We start from the raw sequence: 23180 nt of genomic DNA on the forward strand, positions 1-23180 counted from the left end.
TTCTTTTTGGCAAGAACTAGGGTTTAAACTCAAGACCTCATTCTTCCCAAGCAGTTTACCACTTGAGTCACCCCAAGCCCAGTATCGTTCACCTTTCCAAATCTTTACAATTACATGTATTTTATGCTTGCAATAATAAAACAACTAATTTCCAGTTTTAAACCATTTACATACATTTACATGGATATGTGTTATATACTCATTCTAAACCCTGATATAAGAAAAAAATGTATATCGGTGTCGAGAATAACTTGAGGAAAAAATTCCATGGCAAAATGAAAATACCTTTGCAAGTCTTCTACAATCAAATCCAACACAGTTCTCATAATCAGAAGTGCAGTAGGTGAGGCAAGGTCACATAACTGAACACAAATACGCCGTAGCATATGTTGAATGGGCTGGCAGGTTGTGCCAGAGAAAGAACGAACTATCTCTTGGAGCAACTTTGCTTGGACATGAAGGTGCATGCTCCACAATTTTCGGGTGTTGAGTGCCACTGATATATCATGTGGCTCAATAACCTGTTAAAAAAGTATAATGTGTGTGTACATAGGTTTTTAATTTTTATTTATAGTCATAAAAATTGACCAGGAAGAACTGTTAAGAAATGAACATTTTTACTACATGCCTAAAACATTTAGTTTTCTATTACACAATTAAACATTGTTTGAATTCAATAATTCTAAAAAAACCTTATTGTTCTCAGGTTAGCAGTCAGTTGAACAGAGTACATTAATGAGGCAATAGTTATTGGTAAATTCTATAACATAATAAAGGGAGGGGGCAGAAGATTTGAAATAACAGAAAAATATAAGTACAAGTATACATAACAGCATAATAAAACTCACTTTGACAAAAATTTATGTTACCCCCCATATTTCCTGAATGACCATCTTGCTTCAGTTTTATCTCATCCTCATTCAGTTATGTTACGTCTTTTTTTGGGGGGGGGGGAGAATGAGGGTTTGCTTTTGTTTTTTTAACAAAAATCAATGGCTTTATTAAAAGTGTTACTGCAGTCATTTATAAGATGCATGTTATACAGAAGTGATACCTGAGTTGTTTGCATTGGCAAAGGAAGAGGCAGCAGCTCTGAAAGGAGTATGAGTCCAGAAAAAAATCCCTCAGGAACCTTCAAGATTGAAGAAAGAACTTCTTTTAGCATTAAAGACCACGTATTATTGGCCAGAGTCTCTTCTGAAATCGTAAGTTTTTCATTAACTCCTTGTGTAAAAGTCAGTAAAATATCAATTATATCATTCTGAATTTTCTGCTCATCACTATCCAAACGACCTGAGAGGGGGATAGAGCACAGGAGCATGTGTAAAGTAACAAGTGCTGAAGGAACACGCATGTCCTTAAACTCAAAGGAGCCACCTCTCAAGAGTTCCGTCAACATAGTTTTAAGAAGAGTGAGTGTGCAGCGAGCCATTGAAATAGTAGTAACTCTGTGAAGGGTAGTCCCCATGTTGACATGGAGCCTCCAAGGCTGAGTCAAAATACTGTTCAATTTTTGCAGAACCCGAATAAAGGTGTCCATTCCTTCAGCAGAAAAAAGCTGAATAACAGCAAGATTCCATTTCAGGTCTTTCTGTTGACCTTTATAATAGGGAGAAGAAGAAAAACCTAATTACTTAAATATTAAAAAATCAGTCACGAATTTTGAATATTTAGTAAATGATATGCACTCTAGTCTTAAAGAATAGGAGATTTTGAAGCATATTACTAACATTACCTTCAACAGGAGGTGGTGGACACGCCACATTACAAAGAACACGTAGGGCAGTGGTAAGGCCAACCCCTTCTGCAGTCATCAAGTTATCAATATTCTTTAAAATAAAAATGGACAGAATAGAGAGAATTATGCTGATTAATATATACACATGTGAAATACCATGTCAAAACCCTGTGGTATCCTTAACACACACACACATACACACACAGGGCTGGGGACTAGTGGCTCATGATTATAATCCTAGCTACTTGGAGGCTGAAATCTAAGAATCATAGTTCAAAGGCAGCCTAGGCAAGAAAGTCCGTGAGACTCTTACCTCCAGAAAACCAGAAGTGGCACTGTGGCTCAAAATGGTAGAGCACTAGTTTTGAGTGAAAACACTCAAGGACAGCACCTAAGCACTGAGGTTCAAGCCCCATGACCAAAAAAAAAAAAAAAAGATAGAATAAAATAGGTTCTGTTATGGGGTTGGTATCAGCAAGAGAACAAATATGAAGAGTAAATGAGGATGGTGAATATGGTCAAAGTACCCTATACCTGTATGGAAATGTCATAATAAAACCTCCCTATATAACTAATGATATCTGAAACAGTAAATAAATAAAAAATAAAAATAAACAGAAACCTTAATTTCTCATTTCCTATTACAATGAGTGACAACATAGGGTTAAGAATATGATCTTCCAGAAGTGGTGCTATGGCCCACGTGGTAAGAGTGCTTGCCTTGAGATGAAGAGCTCAGGGCCAGCACCCAGGCCCAGAGTTCAAGCCCCACGACCAACAAAAAAAAGAATATGATCTTCCAGCCAGATACCAGTGGCTCATGCCTATAATCCTAGCTACTCAAGAGGCTGAGATCTGAGTACTGTGGTTCAAAGCCTGCCTGGGCAGGGAAGGCAGACAGACTATTATTTCTAATTGACCACCAAAAAACCACAAGTGGCACTGTGGCTCAATTGATAGAATGCTAGCCTCGAGCTGAAGAGCTAAGGGACAGCACCCAGACCCAGAGTTCAAGCCCCACCACCACCACCAACACTGATGACTTATACCTGTAATTCTAGCTACTCAGAAAGCTGAGATCTAAGGATCACAGTTCAAAACCAGCATGGATAGGAAGTCCATGCAACCCTCACCTCAAATAAACTAATAAACTACTGAGAAAAAGCCAGAAGTGGAGTTGTGGCTCAAGTGGAAAGAGCACTAGCCTTGAGCAAAAGAAGCTTAGGGACAGCACCCAAGCCCTGAGTTCAAGCCCTAGGACAGAACACAAATGTGCACCCACAAACATGTGTATGTGCACACACATGCGTGTCCACAGAATATGATCTTCCAATTCCCAGAACCAAAAAAGAAAATGAAACTTTCAGAACACACAATATTTTATATTTTCAGTAAATTTAAACATGAGTAAAGCTCTAGAGCTAGAGAAGCTTATGAAAATTATTTTGCACGATGTGTGGGGCTGGGAAGGTGGCTCAGTGGTAAAGTGCTTGCTTTGCATGCATGAGGTCCTGGGTTAGATTCCTTAGCACCACATAAGCAGTAAAAGCCGGGAGTGGTGCTGTGGCTCAAGTGGTAGAGCGCTAGCCTTGAGCTGAAGAACTGAGGAACAGCGCTCAGGCCCAGTGTTCAGGCCCCATGACGGACAAAAAAAAAAAAAAAAAATTCAGGTTTCTATATGATGTGTGGCATCATGTAGATAAAAAGAATTATACAAATGTATTTAATGTATTGACTGAAACAGAAATGTATGGTACTCTGTATTAAGAGGTTAAAATGGACTGGATATAGTACCTCAAGCCTGTAATCCTACCTACTGCAAAGACAGAGATCAGAGATCACAGTTCAAGGCTAGCCCAGACATAAAAGGTCATCACACTCCATCCCTCTCAATGGCATAGTGGTGGGCTGAGAAGGTGGTTCAGTGGTAGAGTGCTTGCTTTGCATGCATGAGACCCTGGGTTTGATTCCCCAGCACCACATAAGCAAAAAAAAAAAAAAAAAAAAAAGCTGGAAGTGGCGCTGTGGCTCAAGTGGTAGAGTGCTAGCCTTGAGCTGAAGAGCTGAGGGACAGTGCCCAGGCTCAGAGTTCAGGCCCCACGACCGAACCCAAAAAAAAAAAAAACCAAACAATGGCATAGTGGTATATGCCTATCATTGCCACTGGTAAACGGAACAAGTAGAAGAATCACAGTTCAGGCCTGCCTAGACATAAACGGAGGCCCTATTTAAAAAAAAAAAAAAAAAAAATCAATGTAAAAAGGGACTCTTGGAGGCATGGCTCAGGTGGTACAGTGCCTGACAAGCCCCAAGTCCAATCCTCAGTACTCTTAAAAAAGAATTTAAAATAAATTTTTCCTATACATCCTTTTTTTTTTTTTTTTTTTTGGGGGGGGGGCCAGTACTGGGGCTTGACTCGGAGACTGGGCTCTGTCCCTGAGCTTCTTTTGCTCAAGGCTAGCACTCTACCACTTGAGCCACAGCGCCACTTCTGGCTTTTTCTGTTTATGTGGTACTGAAGAACTGAACCCAGGGCTTCATGCATGCTAGACAAGCACTCCAACACTAAGCCACATTCCCCAGCCCATCCTATTCATTCATTTTATACCGTCTTCTCTCTCCAAAATGAAGCAGCTGACTAGAATGATCACAGGGTCTTGGTAACGTACCTCAGTTGGTCTTGATCTCATGGTTCTCCTGTATCAGTTTCTTAAGTAACTAAGATTACAAGTATATAATAACCCGTCAGACTACAATGACTGTATTTAAAAAGCTCTGTAGGTACTAAACTTCAGAGAAGCAACATGGAATCTTTCTGGACCACATAGTATAGATTGCTTTTTTTAAATGGAGATACCAAGCGTCAAGGACATGGTTATACCAAAACAAGAAATGAAGCTGGTTGTGTCTTTATTGCCTGCTTATGGTATAATTTATAACAACAAATAGTCTAAATTGTAGCTTTCATAAAATAACATTCTAAATAATATAAAATCAATAAATTAGCCAGGCACTGATGGCTCATGCCTGTAATCCTAGCTACTTAGGAGGCTGAGATCTGAAGATCGTAATTCGAAGCCAGCCTAGGCAAAAAAGAAGATTCCACTAAACTACTTAGAGTAAGAACTGTGACTCAAGTGGTAGAGCACTAGCTTTGAACAAAAAAAAGCTCAGTGAGAGCCCCCCCAAGCTTGAGTTCAAGCTCCAGGACCAGCACCAAAAACAAAACAATTTCTTTCTTATATTTTCCTCTAATTTTTTTCTAAACTTAAGGCAGGAGAGAGCCAAAAGTGAAGTTTCAGTCTTGAAGCAACGGTCTTTAGTACAGATATTTATAATAATACCATGACAGAGTAAAAATGGACATAAGAATCAAAACTCTTGTGTCATATAATTCAAATTTCTGTAACTAAAAGTTTCTTAGTAGTTAAGTATCTTTACTCAAGCACTTTGATATTGGCAAACTGCAGAATTACTAAGAACAGGTATACAAAATTCATGACCACTGGGGAGGGAAGGGATGATAGGGGAAAAACAAAGGAGGGGGTAACAATGCTCAATAGAAAATGTACTCATTACCTTACTCATGTAACTGTAACCCCTCTGTACAGTATCTTTACAGTAAAAATATATATATATATAAATTTATGAACACCTATATTTACAAGATATTTATATTTGTGCTAAAAAACAAAAAGGCAAATGAAGTTCCAGAAAATTATGAAACAGAAACCTAAACAATATTTTGTTTGCTGTTAGGTCAAAATCTGTTAGCAAGATTAGAATACATATATATAATCCTTTACAAACATACATTGCAGTTTAAAGATCAATATAGTTCCCCATCTCACCCCCACAGATGCAAACATATACACATCTCATTTACCAAGTAAAGATAATTCCAAGTCCATATGCTACATTTGAGCAAAGAAAAATAACTTTCAAGATTAATAATAGAGTGATTGTTTTCCAGTGTGAATTTTTTTTTTTTTTTTTGTCGGTCATGGGGCTTGAACTCTGGGCTTGGGCGCTGTCCCTCAGCTCTTCAGCTCAAGGCGAGCGCTCTACCACTTGAGCTACAGCGCCACTTCCGGTTTTCTGGTGGTTTATTGGAGATAGGAGTCTCACGGTCTTTTCTGCCCGGGCTGGCTTTGAACCGCGATTCTCAGATCTCAGCCTCCTGAGTAGCTAGGATTACAGGCGTGAGCCACCGGCGCCCGGCATTCCAGTGTGAATTTTTAACAGCAAACTATTACAAAATCAGTACATTTTTATAGGTTTTTGTAATAAATTTTATAGATTACATAGAACTTTTTAAATTTTTGTAATGAAATTTATAGATTTTCATGATGAATTTTATAGGTTTTTAGAAATTTCAATTTATAAATTTCAAGTATATAAATTTTTAGAAATTTCAATTTATAAATTTCAAGGATATAAACTATCTCATATTAGCCAGAGAAAACTAGTTCCTTCTTCAATTATCTAGAAGTAGACACATCAATTTTCACTTAAATTTTTTTTTTTTTTTTTTTTTTTTGGTGGTCATGGGGATTGAACTCTGGGGCTAGCCGCTGTCCCTGAGCTCTTCAGCTCAAGGCAAGCGCTCTACCACTTGAGCCACAGCGCCACTTCTGGTTTTCTGGTGGTCAACTGGAGATAAAGAATCTCATGCACTTCGGTGCTCAGGGTTGTTTTGAACCATGATCCACAGATCTCAGTCTCCTAAGTAACTTGGATTACAGGCACGAGCCACCAGCACCTGGTTTTCAACTAAAAATTCTGAATGAAATACATTTCCAATAGTTAAAAGTTTCTGAGGGCTGGGAAGGTGGCTCAATGGTAGAGCACTTGCCTTGCATACATGAGGCCCTGGGTTCGATTCCTCAGCACCACATAAGCAAAAAGAAAAATGCCAGAAGTGGTGCTGTGGCTCAAGTGGTAGAGCACTAGCCTTGAGCTGAAGAGCTGAGGGACAGCACCCAGGCCCAGAGTTCAGGCCCCACGACCGGACCCCCCAAAAAAAAAGTTTAACTGAGCCGGGAGCTGGTGGTTCACACCTGTAATCCTAGCAACTCAGGGAGCTGAGATCTGAGGATCACAGTTCAAAGCCAGCCCAGGCAGGAAAGACCATGAGACTCCTATCTCCAATAAGGCACTAGAAAACTGGAAGTGGCATTGTGGCTCAAGCGGTAGAGCGCTTGCCTTGAGCTGAACAGCTGAGGAACAGCGCCCAGACCCAGAGTTCAAGCCCCAGGACTGACAAAAAAAAAAAAAAAAAGTTTAAATGAAACAGTTACATATTATAATACCACTATAAAACTTTAGAATACTTTTGTAAATGTCATCAAAATGAAGTTTATTCCTACTTCAAATAAAAATTAGCACAGAACCCAGTAGAAAAGCAATATAGTACACACAACTGTGTGTATGTGTGTATTCAAACACAAAACTATATTTCATTTGTACCTATGTGGTCTAATAAATCAAGGACAAGATTTTGCCATTAACAATACAAATGACTTCATATATTATCACAAGTTTCATAAAATCAAAGCATTTTTAAGTTTTACTTACCTGTTTAATATATTCAATTAAGTTTGGTATGCAGTTAATTTCAAATCTAAGGTTTTTCAGAGGTTCAAGCCACTTGCCAAGTTCTTAAAAACAAACAAACAAAATAATCTATAATATTTAAAACTAAAAGCTGTTATAACAAAGAAAGTAAAGATATTTTTTCCAAAGAAAAACATTATTAGATTTGTATTAATTTCAATAATCTAAATTTCATAAAGGGATACATTTGTGTTAATTTGTTTTCCCTGCTTCGTTTTTTTTTTTTTGAGAAAGTATATGATATGAACCAAAGGCTTGAACTGAAGTCAAGGTTTTCTTGCCTCAGCCTCTCCAGTGCTAGGATTACATGGCCTATATTTTTCTTTAGTCTTGTTTTTTAAGACAGTGTCTCACTTTGCAACCCAAACTAGCCTGTCTTAATGATTGAACTTAGGGCCTGGGTGCTGTCCCTGAGCTTTTATGCTCAAGACTAGCCCTCTTACCACAAGATCCACAGCTCCACTGCCCACTTTTTGGTGATATATTAGAACTAAAAGTTCCTTGGACTTCTCCGCCGAGGCTGGCTTCAAACTATGAACCTCAGATCCAGAGTAGATAAGATTGATTATAGGTATAAGCTACCTACTCACCCAGCAGCCTCAACTTTGGATCCTTCTGTATACCCCACACCCCCAGATCCACCCCTTCTTCTTTTTTTTTTTTTGTGCCAGATGTGGGGCTTGAACTCAGGGCTTAAGCACTGTCCCTGACCTTCTTTTTGCTCAAGGCTAGCACTGTACCATTTGAGCCACAGCACCACTTCAGCTTTTTCTGTTTATGTGGTACTGAGGAACTGAGCCCAGGGCTTCATGCATGTTAGGCAAGCACTCTACCACTAAGCCACATTCCAAGTCAACCTCTTCCATTTTGATTATACACTTTAACCACCAATTTTTGTGACTTTCAAAAAAAAAAAAAAAAACCAATAGCTCTTCCAAAGCTTTTAATTTATATATTGAAATGTTTTATCAAATCTATGGCTTGATTGCCTTTGTAGAAAGTAATTTCAAAAAATTAAAAAGTATATTTTATTTAACTACGATAAAGCACCAGATATAGATATTCAATGACTTTTCTTTCACAAATCACAAATGCTTAAAATAACTTCTGGTACCATACCTTGCAATTTAGCATTATTTTCATCTGCTTTACAAAGCTTCAAGAGAGATGCTGCATGTTGTTCTAGCATTTGGACATCACTGGAAGACTGAACCACCACCAAAATAAGTATGCATGCATAATTATAAGCTACTGACTTCTTAGACTTGGAATCACTGAAACAAAATAAGGTTTTTAAAAGTTTGGAGTAAAAAAAAGATTTTCAGGAATGATTTTAAACATTCTTTTCTATTTGGTTTTAAACAAGGAATTGATAAAACATCACCTAATATCTTGAAGATAATAAATCAGATTTTACAGTTCAAATCCAATTCACCTGAAAACACTATGAGACAATAAGGTCATTCCTAGCATCCATGGAGTACTGGTTCCAGGACACCTCCATGATATCAAGATCCATGGAGGTTCAAGGCTCTTATATAAAATGGAATCGTATTTGCAAAGAATCTATGTACATCTTCTCATATACTGTAAATCATTTCTACCTGTAATAACTAATATAGTGTAAATGCAGTTGTTACACTATATTGTGTAGGGAATGATGAGAAAAAAGTCTGTGCATGTTCAGTACAGATACATTTTTTCCAATTATTTTTGATTCATAACTGAAATCCATGGAAGCAGGAACCACAGATAAGGAGGGACAATTGTATGTAAGAATAAAAGCATACACAGTAGATAGCAAAATTCTATTAAGAATAAAAATAAACAATGAAGTATTAACAAGTATATTTTAAAAATACTGTTCTCCTTAAAATATTCATCCAATCTGGAAATATAGGAACAAATGTGATAATCTGAAGCATCACTCAGTCTTCTGTTTCAGAGATGTTAAGATATAGCTAGGTATAGAAGCCACCAAAGTTTGCTTTCACAGGCCCTCAAAGAAGATTCACCATTCAAGGAGTCACACCAAGTCCCCACTGTGATGGCATTTATCTGGATGTTACTGTTTTATGCAATATATGCAAGAAAAAGAACATGTCTCTCTCTTCTCACTAGAATCCATCATACTAATGGGTAGGCTCTTCAAAACCATTATCCTTCTCAAATGCCCCATCCAGTCAAATCACTTCTGAAACCACAGCACTATGAGGCTTTAAAAGGAAAGGGCAGAAGACAACAAGAAAATGCTCACTACTCTTAAGGTATATATTCCTGGGCCTTAGGATTCCCCTCTACACAAATGAGCAGAATCTACAACTGTGATTTTTTCATAAGGCAACTGAAACTAATGAAAAGTCCAATAAATAGCTTTACAGCCACATCTTATATTTCAGAGATTTCTGCAATATTAATTCTTAATTAATAAGTTACCTATCTCAAAAAATATAGTTTTTGTTTTTAAATGGATACTTTAAAAAAAATAACTAGCCCATTAGTCATCTAGTTTTCTAATATACTTGAAAGTTTAAGAAGTAGAAAATTACCCTAAGGCTTCCTTGGAATAGTACTCCATTAGAGTAATGAGACTTTGGAGATTTTTCTCAAGACTGAAAACATGGCCAACAGCTGATCTTCCCACAGCATTAAAAGTAATCAAATAAAGATTGTGAAGAGTTCCCAAAAGATCAGAATGGTCAGTTTCTTCACTAGCTGTAGAACGCTGAAAATGAGTGAACAGTTCAGTGATACACTGTAATGTCTGAGTTGAGTCCTGTAGCCACAAGGCAAATGCATCATCAATAACACCATCAGACTGGAGACCTTCCTCTTCATCCTGATCATAAAGATGACACAGAGCTCGAATCAACAAATTGGTTGCTTCATATTCTGACATAAAGAAAAGAAGACCTTTTTGTGACTGTGCAAGAAACTTTAAAACATCTTTTGTGCATTGTAGCACACCAGGGTGGGCACTTGTTACTGGAATTGACAGAAGCAAGGTAACCAACTCCAAGAAGTGATGACTGTGAAGATATCTGTGGAAAAATTGAGATATAACAAATAAGTACAAAGCATTATTTATGAAACAGTCACTAGAAAGGATAAATGTTTAATGTCTTTAATTTGGTAACTTTGTTTTTTGGTGGGACTTGAATTCAGGGCCTGGGCACTGTCCCTGAGCTCTTTTGTTCAAGACTAGGGCTTTATCCCTTTGAGCCATAGTATCATTTCCAGTTTTCTGGTGGTTAATTGGAGATGAGTCTCACAAGACTTTCCTGCCCAGGATGGCTTTGAACCATGATCCTCATATCTCAGATCTCAGCCTCCTAAGTAGCTAGGATTACAGGTGTAAACTCCAGGCACCCAGCTGTCTTTAATTCTTTTTTTTTTTTTTTTTTTTTTTTTGTTTGTTTGTTTGTTTGTTTTTGGGTCCGGTCGTGGGGCCTGAACTCTGGGCCTGGGCGCTGTCCCTCAGCTCTTCAGCTCAAGGCTAGCACTCTACCACTTGAGCCACAGCGCCACTTCCGGCTTTTTTCTTTTTGCGTATGTGGTGCTGAGGAATCGAACCCAGGGCCTCTGGCATGCAAGGCAAGCGCTCTACCACTGAGCCACCTTCCCAGCCCTCTTTTTTTTTTTTTTTTTTTTGGATCAGTCGTGGGGCTTGAACTCTGGGCCTGTCCCTGCACTCTTCAGCTCAAGACAAGCACTCTACTGCTTGAGCCATAGCACCACTTCCAGTTTTCAAGTGGTTTATTGGAGATAAGAGTCTCACGGACTTTCCTGCCCGGGCTGGCTTTGAACTGTGATCCTCAGATCTCAGCCTCCTGAGTAGCTAGGATTACAGGTGTGAGCCACCAGCACCCTGCTGTGTCTTTAATTCTTATCCTCAGAAATAAACTCCTTTTACTGAAAACTGCAATAAAAGTGGCACGTCTGGGAGCTGGGAAGGTGGCTCAGTGGTAGAGTGTTTGCCTCGCATGCAGGAGGCTCTGGGTTCAATTCCTCAGCACCACATAACAGAAAAGGCCGGAAGTGGCACTGTGGCTCAAATGGTAGAGCACTAGCCTTGAGCTGAAGAGCTCAGGGGCAGTGCCCAGGCCTAGAGTTCAAGCCCCACAACCGGCCAAACAAAAAGTGACAAGTCTTTTCTCCACTGGACCAAATGATAAATAGTTTTTTCCTTCTCAGTTAATCCTGACTAAACTCTGGGCCTTCTTTCTAAGCTACTTATCACACATTCTTTTTCTCTAGAGTTCTTCGTGATTCATGGCCTATTGTTATATAAGAATTAGTTTACCCAAGAAAAATATAGCATGTATAATAAACATTAAGCTTAGATTTATTATATACCTGAATACGTCTGTACAAATTACAAAGTTTATTTGAATACATAACGTGTATGTGTGTCTGGGCGTGTGTACACGCACACACACACACACACACACGTGCATGTGTGAATACATCCTAGGGCTTGGACTCAGGACCTTGAGCTCTCCCTTAGCTTTTGCACTCAAAGCTGGTGCTCTGCTTGAGTCATAGTTCCACTGGTAGCTTTTTCGTGGTTAACTGGAGATAGTCTCATGGACTTTTCTGCCCAGGCTAGCTTCAAACTGTGATCCTTAGATTTCAGCCTCCTGAGTAGGTAGGATTACAGATGTGAGTCACTGGTACCCAGCTCATTTATATATTTCTGCTCCCCAAGGATTCATCATTGAACTCCCACTATTCAATATGTTCACACTTTCACTATCTAGCTTTAAGTATTCACTCTGCCTCTTCCACCCTTCATTCTCAGAGCATTCTCTAAAGTTATAAAAGAATGCTCAGATCACAAGGAGCACTAGAAGCACAGAGGACTTAAATCCCTGCTGACCTGCTTTGAATCTAAGGAAAGAGTTGTTAACTTACAATGTATTGGAGTTAGTAAGGTACAAAGTTTCATAGATAAAAGCTCTCTCCTTCCTATACCAGGCCTTTATATTACTTCCCATTTGTTTTTACTTACAGACTTGCTTATACTAATTGTTTACTATCTTTCACACATGTTCTTAATTCTGCTTTAACTACTAAAACAATATATGTTCAATTACAGGATCATGATTCTCAATTTTGAATATCTAGTTTGAAATACCAATTATTTTTACAATCATTTTATGCATTATGAAGAATTAGAAAAAAGAACAGTATCATGGGCTGGAAGCATGGCTCAAGAGCACCTATATAGTAAGCAGAAAGTCCTAAGTTCAATCCTCAGTACAGTAAAAAACAAAAACAACAACAACAAAAAACTTATGACATACAATTACCTCTAATGATTGGTGAAATCTTTTTCCACCAAAAGACAAAATATGTCTTACCTAAAGAGAACAGGGTATGGATCATCTCTCTCTAGAGGTCCAGTAATTCTTGCCATTGTTGGAAAAGATTTAACAGGAGGCTGGATCATTGTATGAGGTGCAGTTTCCATTAAATGAAAAATTTCTTCTAAGAGGTTAATGAGTTTTTCTATTTCCCCTTCACTTATATTTGAGGATTCCAAAAGATCCATGTCCATAGATGCTTCTACTTCATTTTCATAATCTGTATTTGTTCTCTCAAGTCCAGCATCTGTGTCATGATCAGGTTCACTATGGTTAGGAACAGATGAAGTCTTCTCTGCTAAAAGATCACCAAGTCTTTTAATCTCTGACAAGATTTCATAGAAATGGCATTTTTGAAGAATAGCTGAACCAGCAGTAACAACCCTCACAGTCTGATCTAAAAGTATGAGCTCCAGAAGTTTTTGATAGCCACTTTTTTCATCCTGACTACCTCTTAAAAAAGCTTCCATTCCTTCTGTCATACTAATGACACTGTCCAAAGCTTTAAAAGCATTTAACTTAAGGGAAGATGAAACATGATCTGCAAATAGAAGCTCAAATAATACACTGATCACTCCTGCTTGTAGTAATTCTGTTATTCCTTGAGTTCCACATTCTGCTAATGAAGATACTAATTTGGTCCCAGCTTTCAGCTGTCGGACATTTAAGGCAATGGGTTGTCGAAAGGCTACTTGTAAATTTAAAGCTTGCATTGTCCAGTCCACCAATTGGCCAAGTGAGTCTTGTTTTGTGTTTTTCAATTGCAAATAGCTTAATCCTTTTATTATTAAACCTGGAATTTCTTCTAGTGCAGTTACCCATTTTGCACCTCTATCTTCCTGATACAACTCTAACAATTCAGTTAACTTCAATGATGCTTCTATTGCCCCAGAATTTTCTTTATCTGGACCTTGATCCTTCATTCTACTGACTTCAATTTCAAAAGTAGTCTTGTATGGACAACTGAAGTATAAGAGTGGCACTAGCTCTCTGTCATATGGATCATATGTCATAGGAGGAACAGATGCTAAATCTTCAGCAGTGTATTCAACATCAAAATTTGGATACTTAAATGTTTCCCGCTCCAAGTCAGCAATTCCATCTTCATCACTGGAAATTTGTTCATAACCATCATCCCCTGAAAATAAGTTTCAGAGTATTATACCATTGGTGATTAATGCATATTTTTTCTCAAAAAATAATTTATTTTATAATATGCAAAACATCAAGAATTAATTATTTTTCTCAGCATAATCCATTTGTTTCCCTTTACAACAATGATTACTCTCTCTTCTCCCTCTCCTTGCTACTACTTTATCTGTCTCCATCTCTTTCTCTAAAGAGAAAGGTGCATGACTTGGGACTTGAACTCAGGGCCTGAGTGCTGTCCCTGAACTTTATTGTTCAAGGCTGATGCTCTGCCACTTAAACCACAGCTCCACTTCCAGAATTTTTTTTGTTTTACAGCTAATTTCATTTTTATTGTGTTGTAGCATTTTAACAGTAGCTAAAAACAAAAATAACTTATGGTTTTGTCTGCACTGCTCAATTCTCCTATTACTAAAATATTAGAATATGAATCTGTAAATGCTTTTCATTTCCAGCACCAGATGAATTCAGCTTTTAAAAATCAGCTACAGCCGGGCGCTGGTGGCTCACGCCTGTGATCCTAGCTACTCAGGAGGCTGAGATCTGAGGATCGCGATTCAAAGCCAGCCTGGGCAGGAAAGTCCGTGAGAGTCTTATCTCCAATAAAAACCACTAGAAAACTGGAAATGGCACTGTGGCTCTAGTGGTAGAGTGCTCGCCTTGAGCTGAAGACGCAGGGAGAGTGCCCAAGCCCAGAGTTCAAGCCCCACCACTGACCAAAAAAAAACAAAAAACAAAAAAATGAGCTACAACTACAATGAAGATAGCTACAATAAACCCTGCAAATCAAAGCCATATATCAAAACTCTCAAAACACCAAAACTTTCCATCCTAGATAGAAAAAGGAACATCCAAAATAAAGAGAACCACAAGACTGATCAAGTAACCAATCAAAAACCACTTCTCTGTTATTGGAGCTAATAGTCACTCCAAGCTTGAAGTTTCCACAGAGTCACAGTGGATCCAGAGGTAACTGCAGGCAACTGATTAGTCATTTCTTTTCCATTGACAAAGACGGCACCATTTGTACTGATGCACACAGCTTGATCCCGCTGCAGAGAATCGTATCCATTTTGCTTTTCTGCACATATTCCTATGCTGTCTCTTCTTTTTTTGGGGGGGGGTCCAGTCGTGGGGCCTGAACTCTGGGCCTGGGCGCTGTCCCTCAGCTCTTCAGCTCAAGGCTAGCGCTCTACCACTTGAGCCACAGCGCCACCTCCAGCTTTTTCTTTTTTGCTTATATGGTGCTGAGGAATCGAACCCAGGGCCTCAGGCAGCAAGGCAAGCGCTCTACCACTGAGCCACCTTCCCAGCCCCTATACTGTCTTCTCTGTACTCTTCTCTGTACTGCCCCACAGTTTCAACTAGAGTACAGTCATCCTTCCAAGTCACTTCCAGAATGTTTTTGGTTAGTAATTGAAGAGTCTCATGGACTATCCCGACCAGACTAGCAGCTAGCTTCAAACTATGATTCTCAGATCTCAGCCTCCCGAGCAGCTGGGATTACAGACATGAGCCACTACGGCAGGCTTTGTATTTTGTTTTTGTGCCAGTCCTGGTCTTTGAACTCAAGGAGGCCTGGGCACTTCCCTGAGCTTCTGTGTTAAAGACTAGTGCTCTAGGCTGGGAATGTGGCTCAGTGGTAGAGTGCTTGCCTAGCATGCATGAAGCCCTGAGTTCGATTCCACAGCACCACATAAACAGAAAAAGCCAGAAGTGACACTGTGGCTCAAGTGACACTGTGGCTCAAGTGTTAGAGTGCTAGCCTTGAGAAAAAGAATCTCAGAGACAGTGCCCAGGCCCTAAGTTCAAGCCCCAGGGCTGAAAAAAATAAAAACAAAAAACACTAGTGTTCTTCTCGAGCCACAGCTCTATTTCTGGCTATCTGGGTGGTAATTAGAGATAAGAGTCTCATAGAGCAGGCACAAGTGGCTCACACCCGTAATCCTACATACTTAGTGAGGCTAAAACCTTAGCATCACAGTTGAAAAGGCAGGAAAAGCCTGCAAATTCTTTTTTTTTTTTTTTTTTTTTTGTCAGTCGTGGGGCTTGAACTCTGGGCCTGGGCGTTGTCCCTTAGCTCTTCAGCTCAAGGCGAGCGCTCTACCACTTGAGCTACAGCGCCACTTCCGGTTTTCTGGTGGTTTATTGGAGATAGGAGTCTCACAGTCTTTCCTGCCCGGGCTGGCTTTGAACCGCGATCCTCAGATCTCAGCCTCCTGAGTAGCTAGGATTACAGGCGTGAGCCACCAGCGCCCGGCTAGCCTGCGAATTCTTATATCTCCACTAAACCACCAGAAAACTAGAAGTAGAACTGTGGCTCTAAGTAGTAGAGTGATAGCCTTCAGCAAAACAGCTCAGAGTCAGCGCTCAGATTCCAAGTTCAAGTCCCATAACCAACAAAAACAAAAAGACTCTCGTGGACTTTCCTGTACTTGGCTGGCTTTGAACCATGATCTTCAGATCTAAGCTTCCTAAGTAGGATTACAAGCATCAGAAATCTAATTAACTGGGGCTGGGAAGGTGGCTCAGAGGTAGAGCGCTTGCCTTGCATGCCTGAGGCCCTGGGTTAGTTCCTCAGCACCACATAAGAAAAAAGCCGGAAGTGGCGCTGTGGCTCTAGTGGTAGAGCGCTAGCCTTGAGCTCAAGAGCTGAGGGACAGCGCCCAGACCCAGAGTTCAGGCCCCACGACCGGACCAAAAAAAAAAAAAGAAATCTAATTAACCAGCAAAAGAGCCTGAATAAGCTGGGCACCGTTGGCTCACACCTGTAATCCTAGCTACTCAGGAGGCTGAGATCTAAGGATCAAGGTTCAAAGCCATCTGGGGCAGGAAAGTCCATGAGACTGTTATTGCCAATTAACCACCTGAAAAGCAGGCATGGCAATGTGGCTCAAGTGGCAGAGCACTCATTCACCTTGAGCTGAAGAGCACAGGGTCACACCTAGGCCCAGAGTTCAAACCCACAACCGACAAAAGAGGAGAGGGAGAGAGAGAGAGAGAGAGAGGGAGAGAGGGAGAGAGGGAGAGAGGGAGGGAGAGAGAGAGAGAGAGAGAGAGAGAGAGAGAGAGAGAGAGAGAGAGAGAGAAAAGAAAAAAGAATAAAGTGGGAGGTATAGTTCAAGTATATTTATTTCCTCATTCCTAATAGTTAATTATCAACAAATTTGTGTGTGTGTGTGTGTGTGTGTGTGTGTGTGTGTGTGTGTGTGTGTGTGTGTCATGAGGCTTGAACTCTGGACTTGAGCACTGTTCCTCAGCTCTTCAGCTCAAGGCTAGTGCTCTACCACTTGAGCCATAGAACCACTTCCAGTTTTCTGGTAGTTTATTGGAGAAAAGAGTCTCACAGACTTTCCTGCCCAGGCTGGTTTTGAACCACAATCCTAAGATCTCAGTACCCTGAGTAGCTAGGATTATAGGTGTAAGCCAGCAGCGCCCGGCTGAACAAACTAGTTTTTTTTTTTTTTTTTTAATACTTCTCCTATTTCACCTGTTAAGCTTTACAGCTAACTATAATAGATGTCTTGTTATCCCAGAAATAAAATGAGAAATACTTCAAGCCACCAAATCCCTAATCACCATGTTTTTACTTCATGACAGTCTTCCTGGCTAAAGCTGATGGAAACAAGGCTCAATTCATATTGTGGCAAGAAATACAAAAATCGTTCTCCTAGGAAATTGCAAATGGGAGTGAAATCAAGTCAGACAATTCAAGTTGGTTTAACAGAGATTTGGTTGTGGAGAAAATAAACAGGTTAATTGACACAGAATAAAATAAATACAAAAAGCAGATATACAAATCTCACTTCTAGTTGTGTCTTGAAGGCTACCGACTTAACTCTTCATTTCCTGAATCCCTTTTATCTTTGATAAAAAATTTTCTGGGGCTGGGAAGATGGCTCGGTGGTAGAATGCTTGCCATGCATGCTTGAGGCCCTGGGTTCGATTCCTCAGTACCACATAAGCAGAAAAAAAAAAAGCCAGAAGTGGTGCTGTGGCTCAAGTGGTAGAGTGCTAGCCTTGAGCTCTGAAGAGCTGAGAGACAGCGCCCAGGCCCAGAGTTCAGGCCCCACGACTGGACCCAAAAAAAAAAAAAAAAAAAAAAATTTCTGTTAGTACTTAAAGCTACATCTAGGTAATTTCTAGTACTTAAAACCAAAAAGTTCGAATTAATATAGCCCACCTTCACCTTCTTCATCCTCTTCACCTTCTTCTTCTTCATCTTCCTCTTCCTCCTCAGGGATACTGTCTACTGTATGGCGATCATCTTCATCCTCATCCTCTTCTTCCTCTACATCCACATCATCATCATCATCTTCTCCTTCTTCTTGCTGTTCCTCTTCTACTTCTCCTTCATCAGAATACTGACCTTCCTGGGGAACAGAATTCCGATCTGGAGAAATGGGCTCAAAGTAATCTTCTCTATGGGGAACATCCTCTTCCTTATCACCAGACACTGAAAAAAAATGAGATTTAAGACATATTATTTCAATGATTTATGTCACACAAAGCAGCAGGACTGGATATTACATCAAGTTAATGACATTCTGGATGACTTAGCTTATGCATACCTTAAAAAGTGGCAGAATATTTGCTTTCAAAAAATACTAAGAGGCCAGATGCCAGTGGCTCATGCCTATAATCCTAGCAACTCAGGAGGCTGAGATCTGCGGATCACGGTTCAAAGCCAGCCTGGGCAGAAAAGTCTATGAGACTTTTTTTTTTTTTAGTCATTAGGCTTGAACTCTGGGCCTGGGGGCTGTCGCTGAACTCTTCAGCTCAAGGCCTAGCACTCTACCACTTAAGTGACAGTGCCCCTTCCGGTTTTCTGGTGGTTTATTGGAGATAAGAGTCTCACAGCTTTTCCTGCCTGGGCTGGCTTTGAACTCTGATCCTCAAATCTCAGCATCCCAAGTAGCTAGGATTACAGGCATGAGCCATGGGGAGCTCATGAGACTCTTTATCTCCAATTAACCACCAGAAAACTGAAAATGGACAACGCTACTGTGACTCAAGTGGTAGAGCACCCGCCTTGAGCTGAAGAGCTCATGGACAACACCAGGCTTGAGTTCAAGTCCCAAGACAAACAACAACAACAACAACAACAACAAAAAACAAATACTAAGAAGGGCTGTGAATGTGACTTAGTAGTAGAGTGCTTGCCTAGCATGCATGAAGCCCTAGGTTCAATTCCTCAGTACCATACAAACAGAAGTGGCTCAAGTGTAGAGTGCTAGCCTTGAGCAAAAGCAGCTCAGGAACAGTATCCAGGCCCTGAGTTCAAGCCCCAGGACTGGGGAAAAAAAAATGGCTTCTAAAAAATATATGTATATTAAAGAGTTCCAGGAGCTGTGGCTTATGCTACTCAAGAGGCTGGAATATGAGGATAAAAGCTAGTCTAGGGCTGAGAAGGTGGCTCAGTGGTAGAGCACTTGCCTTGCATGCATGAGGCCCTGGGTTCGATTCCTCAGCACCACATAAGCAAAAAGAAAAAAGCCGGAAGTGGTGCTGTGGCTCAAGTGGTAGAGCGCTAGCCTTGAGCTGAAGAGCTGAGGGACAGTGCCCAGGCCCAGGGTTCAGGCCCCACGACCGGACCCAAAAAAAAAAAAAAAGCTAGTCTAGGTAGATGAATCCAAGAGATTTGTAGTTTTTGTTTTGTTTGTTTTTGGTATCTGTGCCATTCCTAGGGCTTAAACTCAAGGACTAGGTGCTGTCCCTACACTTTTGTCTCAGAGCTAGTACACTACCACTTGAGTCACAGCTTCATTTTCAGCTTTTTGGTAGGTAACTAGAGTAAGGGCCTCATGAACTTTCATTCCTGAGTTCATTTCAAAACACAATCCTTGCCAGGTGTTGGTAGCTCATGCCTATAATCCTGGCTTCTCAGGAGGCCGAGATCTGAGGATCAAGGTTCAAAGCCAGCCCAGGCAGGAAAGTCTATGAGACTCTTATCTCCAATAAACTACCAGAAAACTGGACGTGGAGCTGTGGCTCCAGTGGTAGAGTGCTTGCCTTGAGCTGAAGAGCTGAGGGACAGTGCCTAGTGCCAGAATTCAAGCGCTATGACTGGGAAAAAAAAAAAAAAGGGAAGGAGGGAAGGTGGCTCAGTGGTAGGGTGCTTGCCTTGAATGCATGAGGCCCTAGGTTCGAATCTTCAGACCACATAAGCAGAAAAAACGGGAAGTGGCACTGTGGCTCAAGTGGTAGAGTGATAGTCTTGAGCTGAAGAGCTGAGGGACAGCACCCAGGCCCAGAATTCAGGCCCCACCAGCAACAACAACAAAAAAAAGACAGAAGTAGAGGTATTAGCCTTAGGAGAAAAAGCTAAACCAGAGTGCAAAGCCCTGAATTCAACCCCGAGTGTGAGAACCAAAAAATAAATAAAAATTTTTTTTCAACTGAAAAAAGCACTAATTAACACTAATGGTGGGAGAGGGGATGGTTACAAGCCCATAGCTCTGATTCTATACCTGGCAAAGGCATAGGATCATCTTCATCATCATCTGGTGGAGGAGGCCCTGGAGGAGTTCTTGGTCCCCTTGGCTGTGGTCTTGGAGGACTTCCATTAAACTGATCTTCTTTCTCACCATCAACTAGAGTGTTATTAGAGAAAGGAAAAAAAAATTCAAATTGTTATAGTGAAATTAATGCATGAAAAATGCTTTTCATTTGAGTTTATCTTCAATATTTACTGTTAAGTATTGAGTAGCTTAATAAGCTAAGCTACTTCTATATTTAATAATACATTCCTACCAACATATTTTAAACACACTCCTAAAAAAATTAACATAAATGTTCAAGGAACCCATGCCCAACTTTCTAGCTATTCTTCAATTCTTCTGTTTAAAAAAAAATAGCACTGGATTGCAGAATGAGAAAGAAATTCCTGTATCAATTTGAAAAACTCCCTAGCTGAGATGCTCAATTGTAAACGCTTTGCCTAGCATGTGTAGTCTGTAGAAAAGAAAAAAAAGTTGTGAGGTAAGGAAGGAAAAACAGAGAGAAAGAAAGAGAGAAATACAGACATTTTCTTTAAAAATAAAACTTAAAGCCAGGCGCCGGTGGCTCATGCCTATAATCCTAGCTACTCAGGAGGCTGACATGTAAGGATCACGGTTTAAAGCCAGCCCAGGAAGAAAAAGCAGTGAAACCATCTCCAATAAACCACCAGAAAACCGGAAGTGGTGCTACAGTAGAGCACTAGCCTTGAGCTGAAGAGCTGAGGGACAGCGCTCAGGCCTAGCGTTCAAGCCCCATGATTGACCAAAATAAATAAATAAAATAAAACATTAAAAAAAAGACATTCTACAAGACATTGTAGAAAAGAACAGATATTGGCTTAATACAATTCAGTAGTAGAGTGCTTGCCTAGCATGCATGAGGCCTTGGGTTTAATTCCTCACCACCACATAAACAGAAAAAGCGGGAAGTGGCGCTGTGGATCAAGTGGTTGAGTGCTAGCTTTGAGATGAAGAGCTGAGGAACAGCACCCAGACCCAGAGTTCAAGTCCCACAACCGGCAAAAAAAAAAGATAAAAAAATTCTTGAATTAGCTTTTCTTACAACAGACATGTTTCATTGACAAAATCAAATTTATAATTCTCACCATGCTTTGGATTCCTTTTTAAACTGGGCTGTGTCTGAGGAGGTGGTGGAGGAGGAGGTGGTGGTGGTGGAGAGTCTCTGTCATGACTTATCACTCTATCAACTGAGCCATATATTGCCAGTGTCAGACAATTATACCAGCCTCTTAGCACCAGACCATCAGTATTCACCTGAAGTTTAGGGGGGGAAGGAAATCTTTCAAATTAATATTTAAATGTACTAGAAGTAAACTGAAATTGTTAGTTTATAATTTTAAAGAATAAAGTCTTTAAAAGCATGCTGAAAATTCAAAATGTTATTGTACCTTTACTAATATTTGCAAAATTTACCTAAGGCACAGATTTTATGATTCTTTCTCTAACTAAACTATCCTAAGACATCTTTTCTAGCTCTGCACTTGCTGCTAATCCTTTTCAAAATGTATAACCTGGATCACAAAGGTAAACAAAATCATAAATTGTGCCAGTCTCCAGAATGCAAATGGTCCAAGTCATACCTGAGAGTTATGCTTTATGAATTCAAACTGCAGCTTAAAAGTATAGGCACCCACGCTGGTGGCTCATGCCTATAATCCTAGCTATTCAGGAGGCTGAGATGTGAGAATAGCGGTTCAAAGCCAGCCTGGGCAGCAAAGTCCATGAGACTATTATGTCCAATTAACCACCAAAAAACTGGAAGTGGTGCTGTGGCTCAGGGGTTAGATCGCGAGCCTTGAGCTGAAAAGCTGAGGGACAGCGCCCAGGTCCAGAGTTCAAGCACCAAGACCGAAAAAAAGAAAAAAAAAGTATAGCCACCCAGATTCATTAAGCCAACTTTTTGGGGAGGCTGGCTTATCTTCTGAAACTTTGTTTATATAACCCAGCTTTGTTATATAACCCAGACTTGTTTCTTCTACCTTACCATGTAGCTCAGGCTAGCCTAGATTTCCCTATTCTCTCAAGTGCTGGGGTTACAAGTGTGAGCCTCTACACCCAGTTAATAAATTGTCTTTTTTTTTGGTTGGTTGTGGGGCTTAAACTCTGGGCCTGGGTGCTATCCCTCACCTCTTCAGCTCAAGGAGAGCACTCTACCACCTGAGCCACAGCACCACTTCCGGTTTTCAGGTCATTAACTGGAGATAAAATTTTCACATTAGCCAAGCACTGGTGGCTCACGCCTGTAATCCTACACAGGAGTCTAAGATCTGAGGATCAAGGTTCAAAGCCAACCCAGTCCATGAGATTCTTATCTCCAATAAACCACTAGAAAATCGGAAGTATTGCTGTGGCTCAAGGTATTCTTCTTGAGCTGAAGAGCTGAGGGACAGTGCCCAGGCCCAGAGTTCAAGCCCCAGGACTGGAAAAAAAAAAAAAAGGAAAGATCGTACTTCACCAATAACATTAACCCTCAATATATCCTTTTAAAATAATACACACACATACACACACACATTTACATATACTGGTCGTGGGGCTTGAACTCTGGGCTTGGACACTGTCCCTCAGCAATTCAGCTCAAAGCTAGCACTCTGCCACTTGAGCTACAGTGCCATTTCCGGTTTCTGGTTGTTGTATTGGAGATAAGAGTCTCATGGACTTTGCTGCCCAGGCTGGCTTTGAACTGCAATCCTCAGATCTCAGTCTCCTGAGTAGCTAGGATCACAGGCGTGAGCCACCGGTGCCTGGCTACCATTACTATTTAATGAATAAGAAATTTAGAGCATCTAA

General features: G+C 40.3%; 1 protein-coding gene across 2 annotated transcripts in view; it reads right to left on the bottom strand.

The window, feature by feature from the left end:
• Positions 1-23180, bottom strand: part of Virma (vir like m6A methyltransferase associated) — a 73493-nt gene that overhangs the window by 31510 nt on the left and 18803 nt on the right. For both annotated transcript variants that reach the window (XM_069991081.1, XM_069991080.1), the window contains exons 5-14: positions 21476-21644; positions 20340-20462; positions 18053-18325; positions 12718-13858; positions 9904-10395; positions 8474-8628; positions 7316-7398; positions 1736-1829; positions 1055-1599; positions 286-521 (exon numbers count right to left, since the gene is read on the bottom strand). In XM_069991081.1, the coding sequence (XP_069847182.1) occupies positions 286-521; positions 1055-1599; positions 1736-1829; positions 7316-7398; positions 8474-8628; positions 9904-10395; positions 12718-13858; positions 18053-18325; positions 20340-20462; positions 21476-21644 (3311 nt within the window). The remainder of the gene's footprint in view (positions 1-285; positions 522-1054; positions 1600-1735; positions 1830-7315; positions 7399-8473; positions 8629-9903; positions 10396-12717; positions 13859-18052; positions 18326-20339; positions 20463-21475; positions 21645-23180) is intronic.

This window comes from Dipodomys merriami, unplaced genomic scaffold, assembly GCF_024711535.1.
Source record: "Dipodomys merriami isolate MVZ:Mamm:240054 unplaced genomic scaffold, mDipMer1.0.p SCAF_4, whole genome shotgun sequence".
Taxonomy (NCBI): Eukaryota; Metazoa; Chordata; class Mammalia; order Rodentia; family Heteromyidae; genus Dipodomys; species Dipodomys merriami.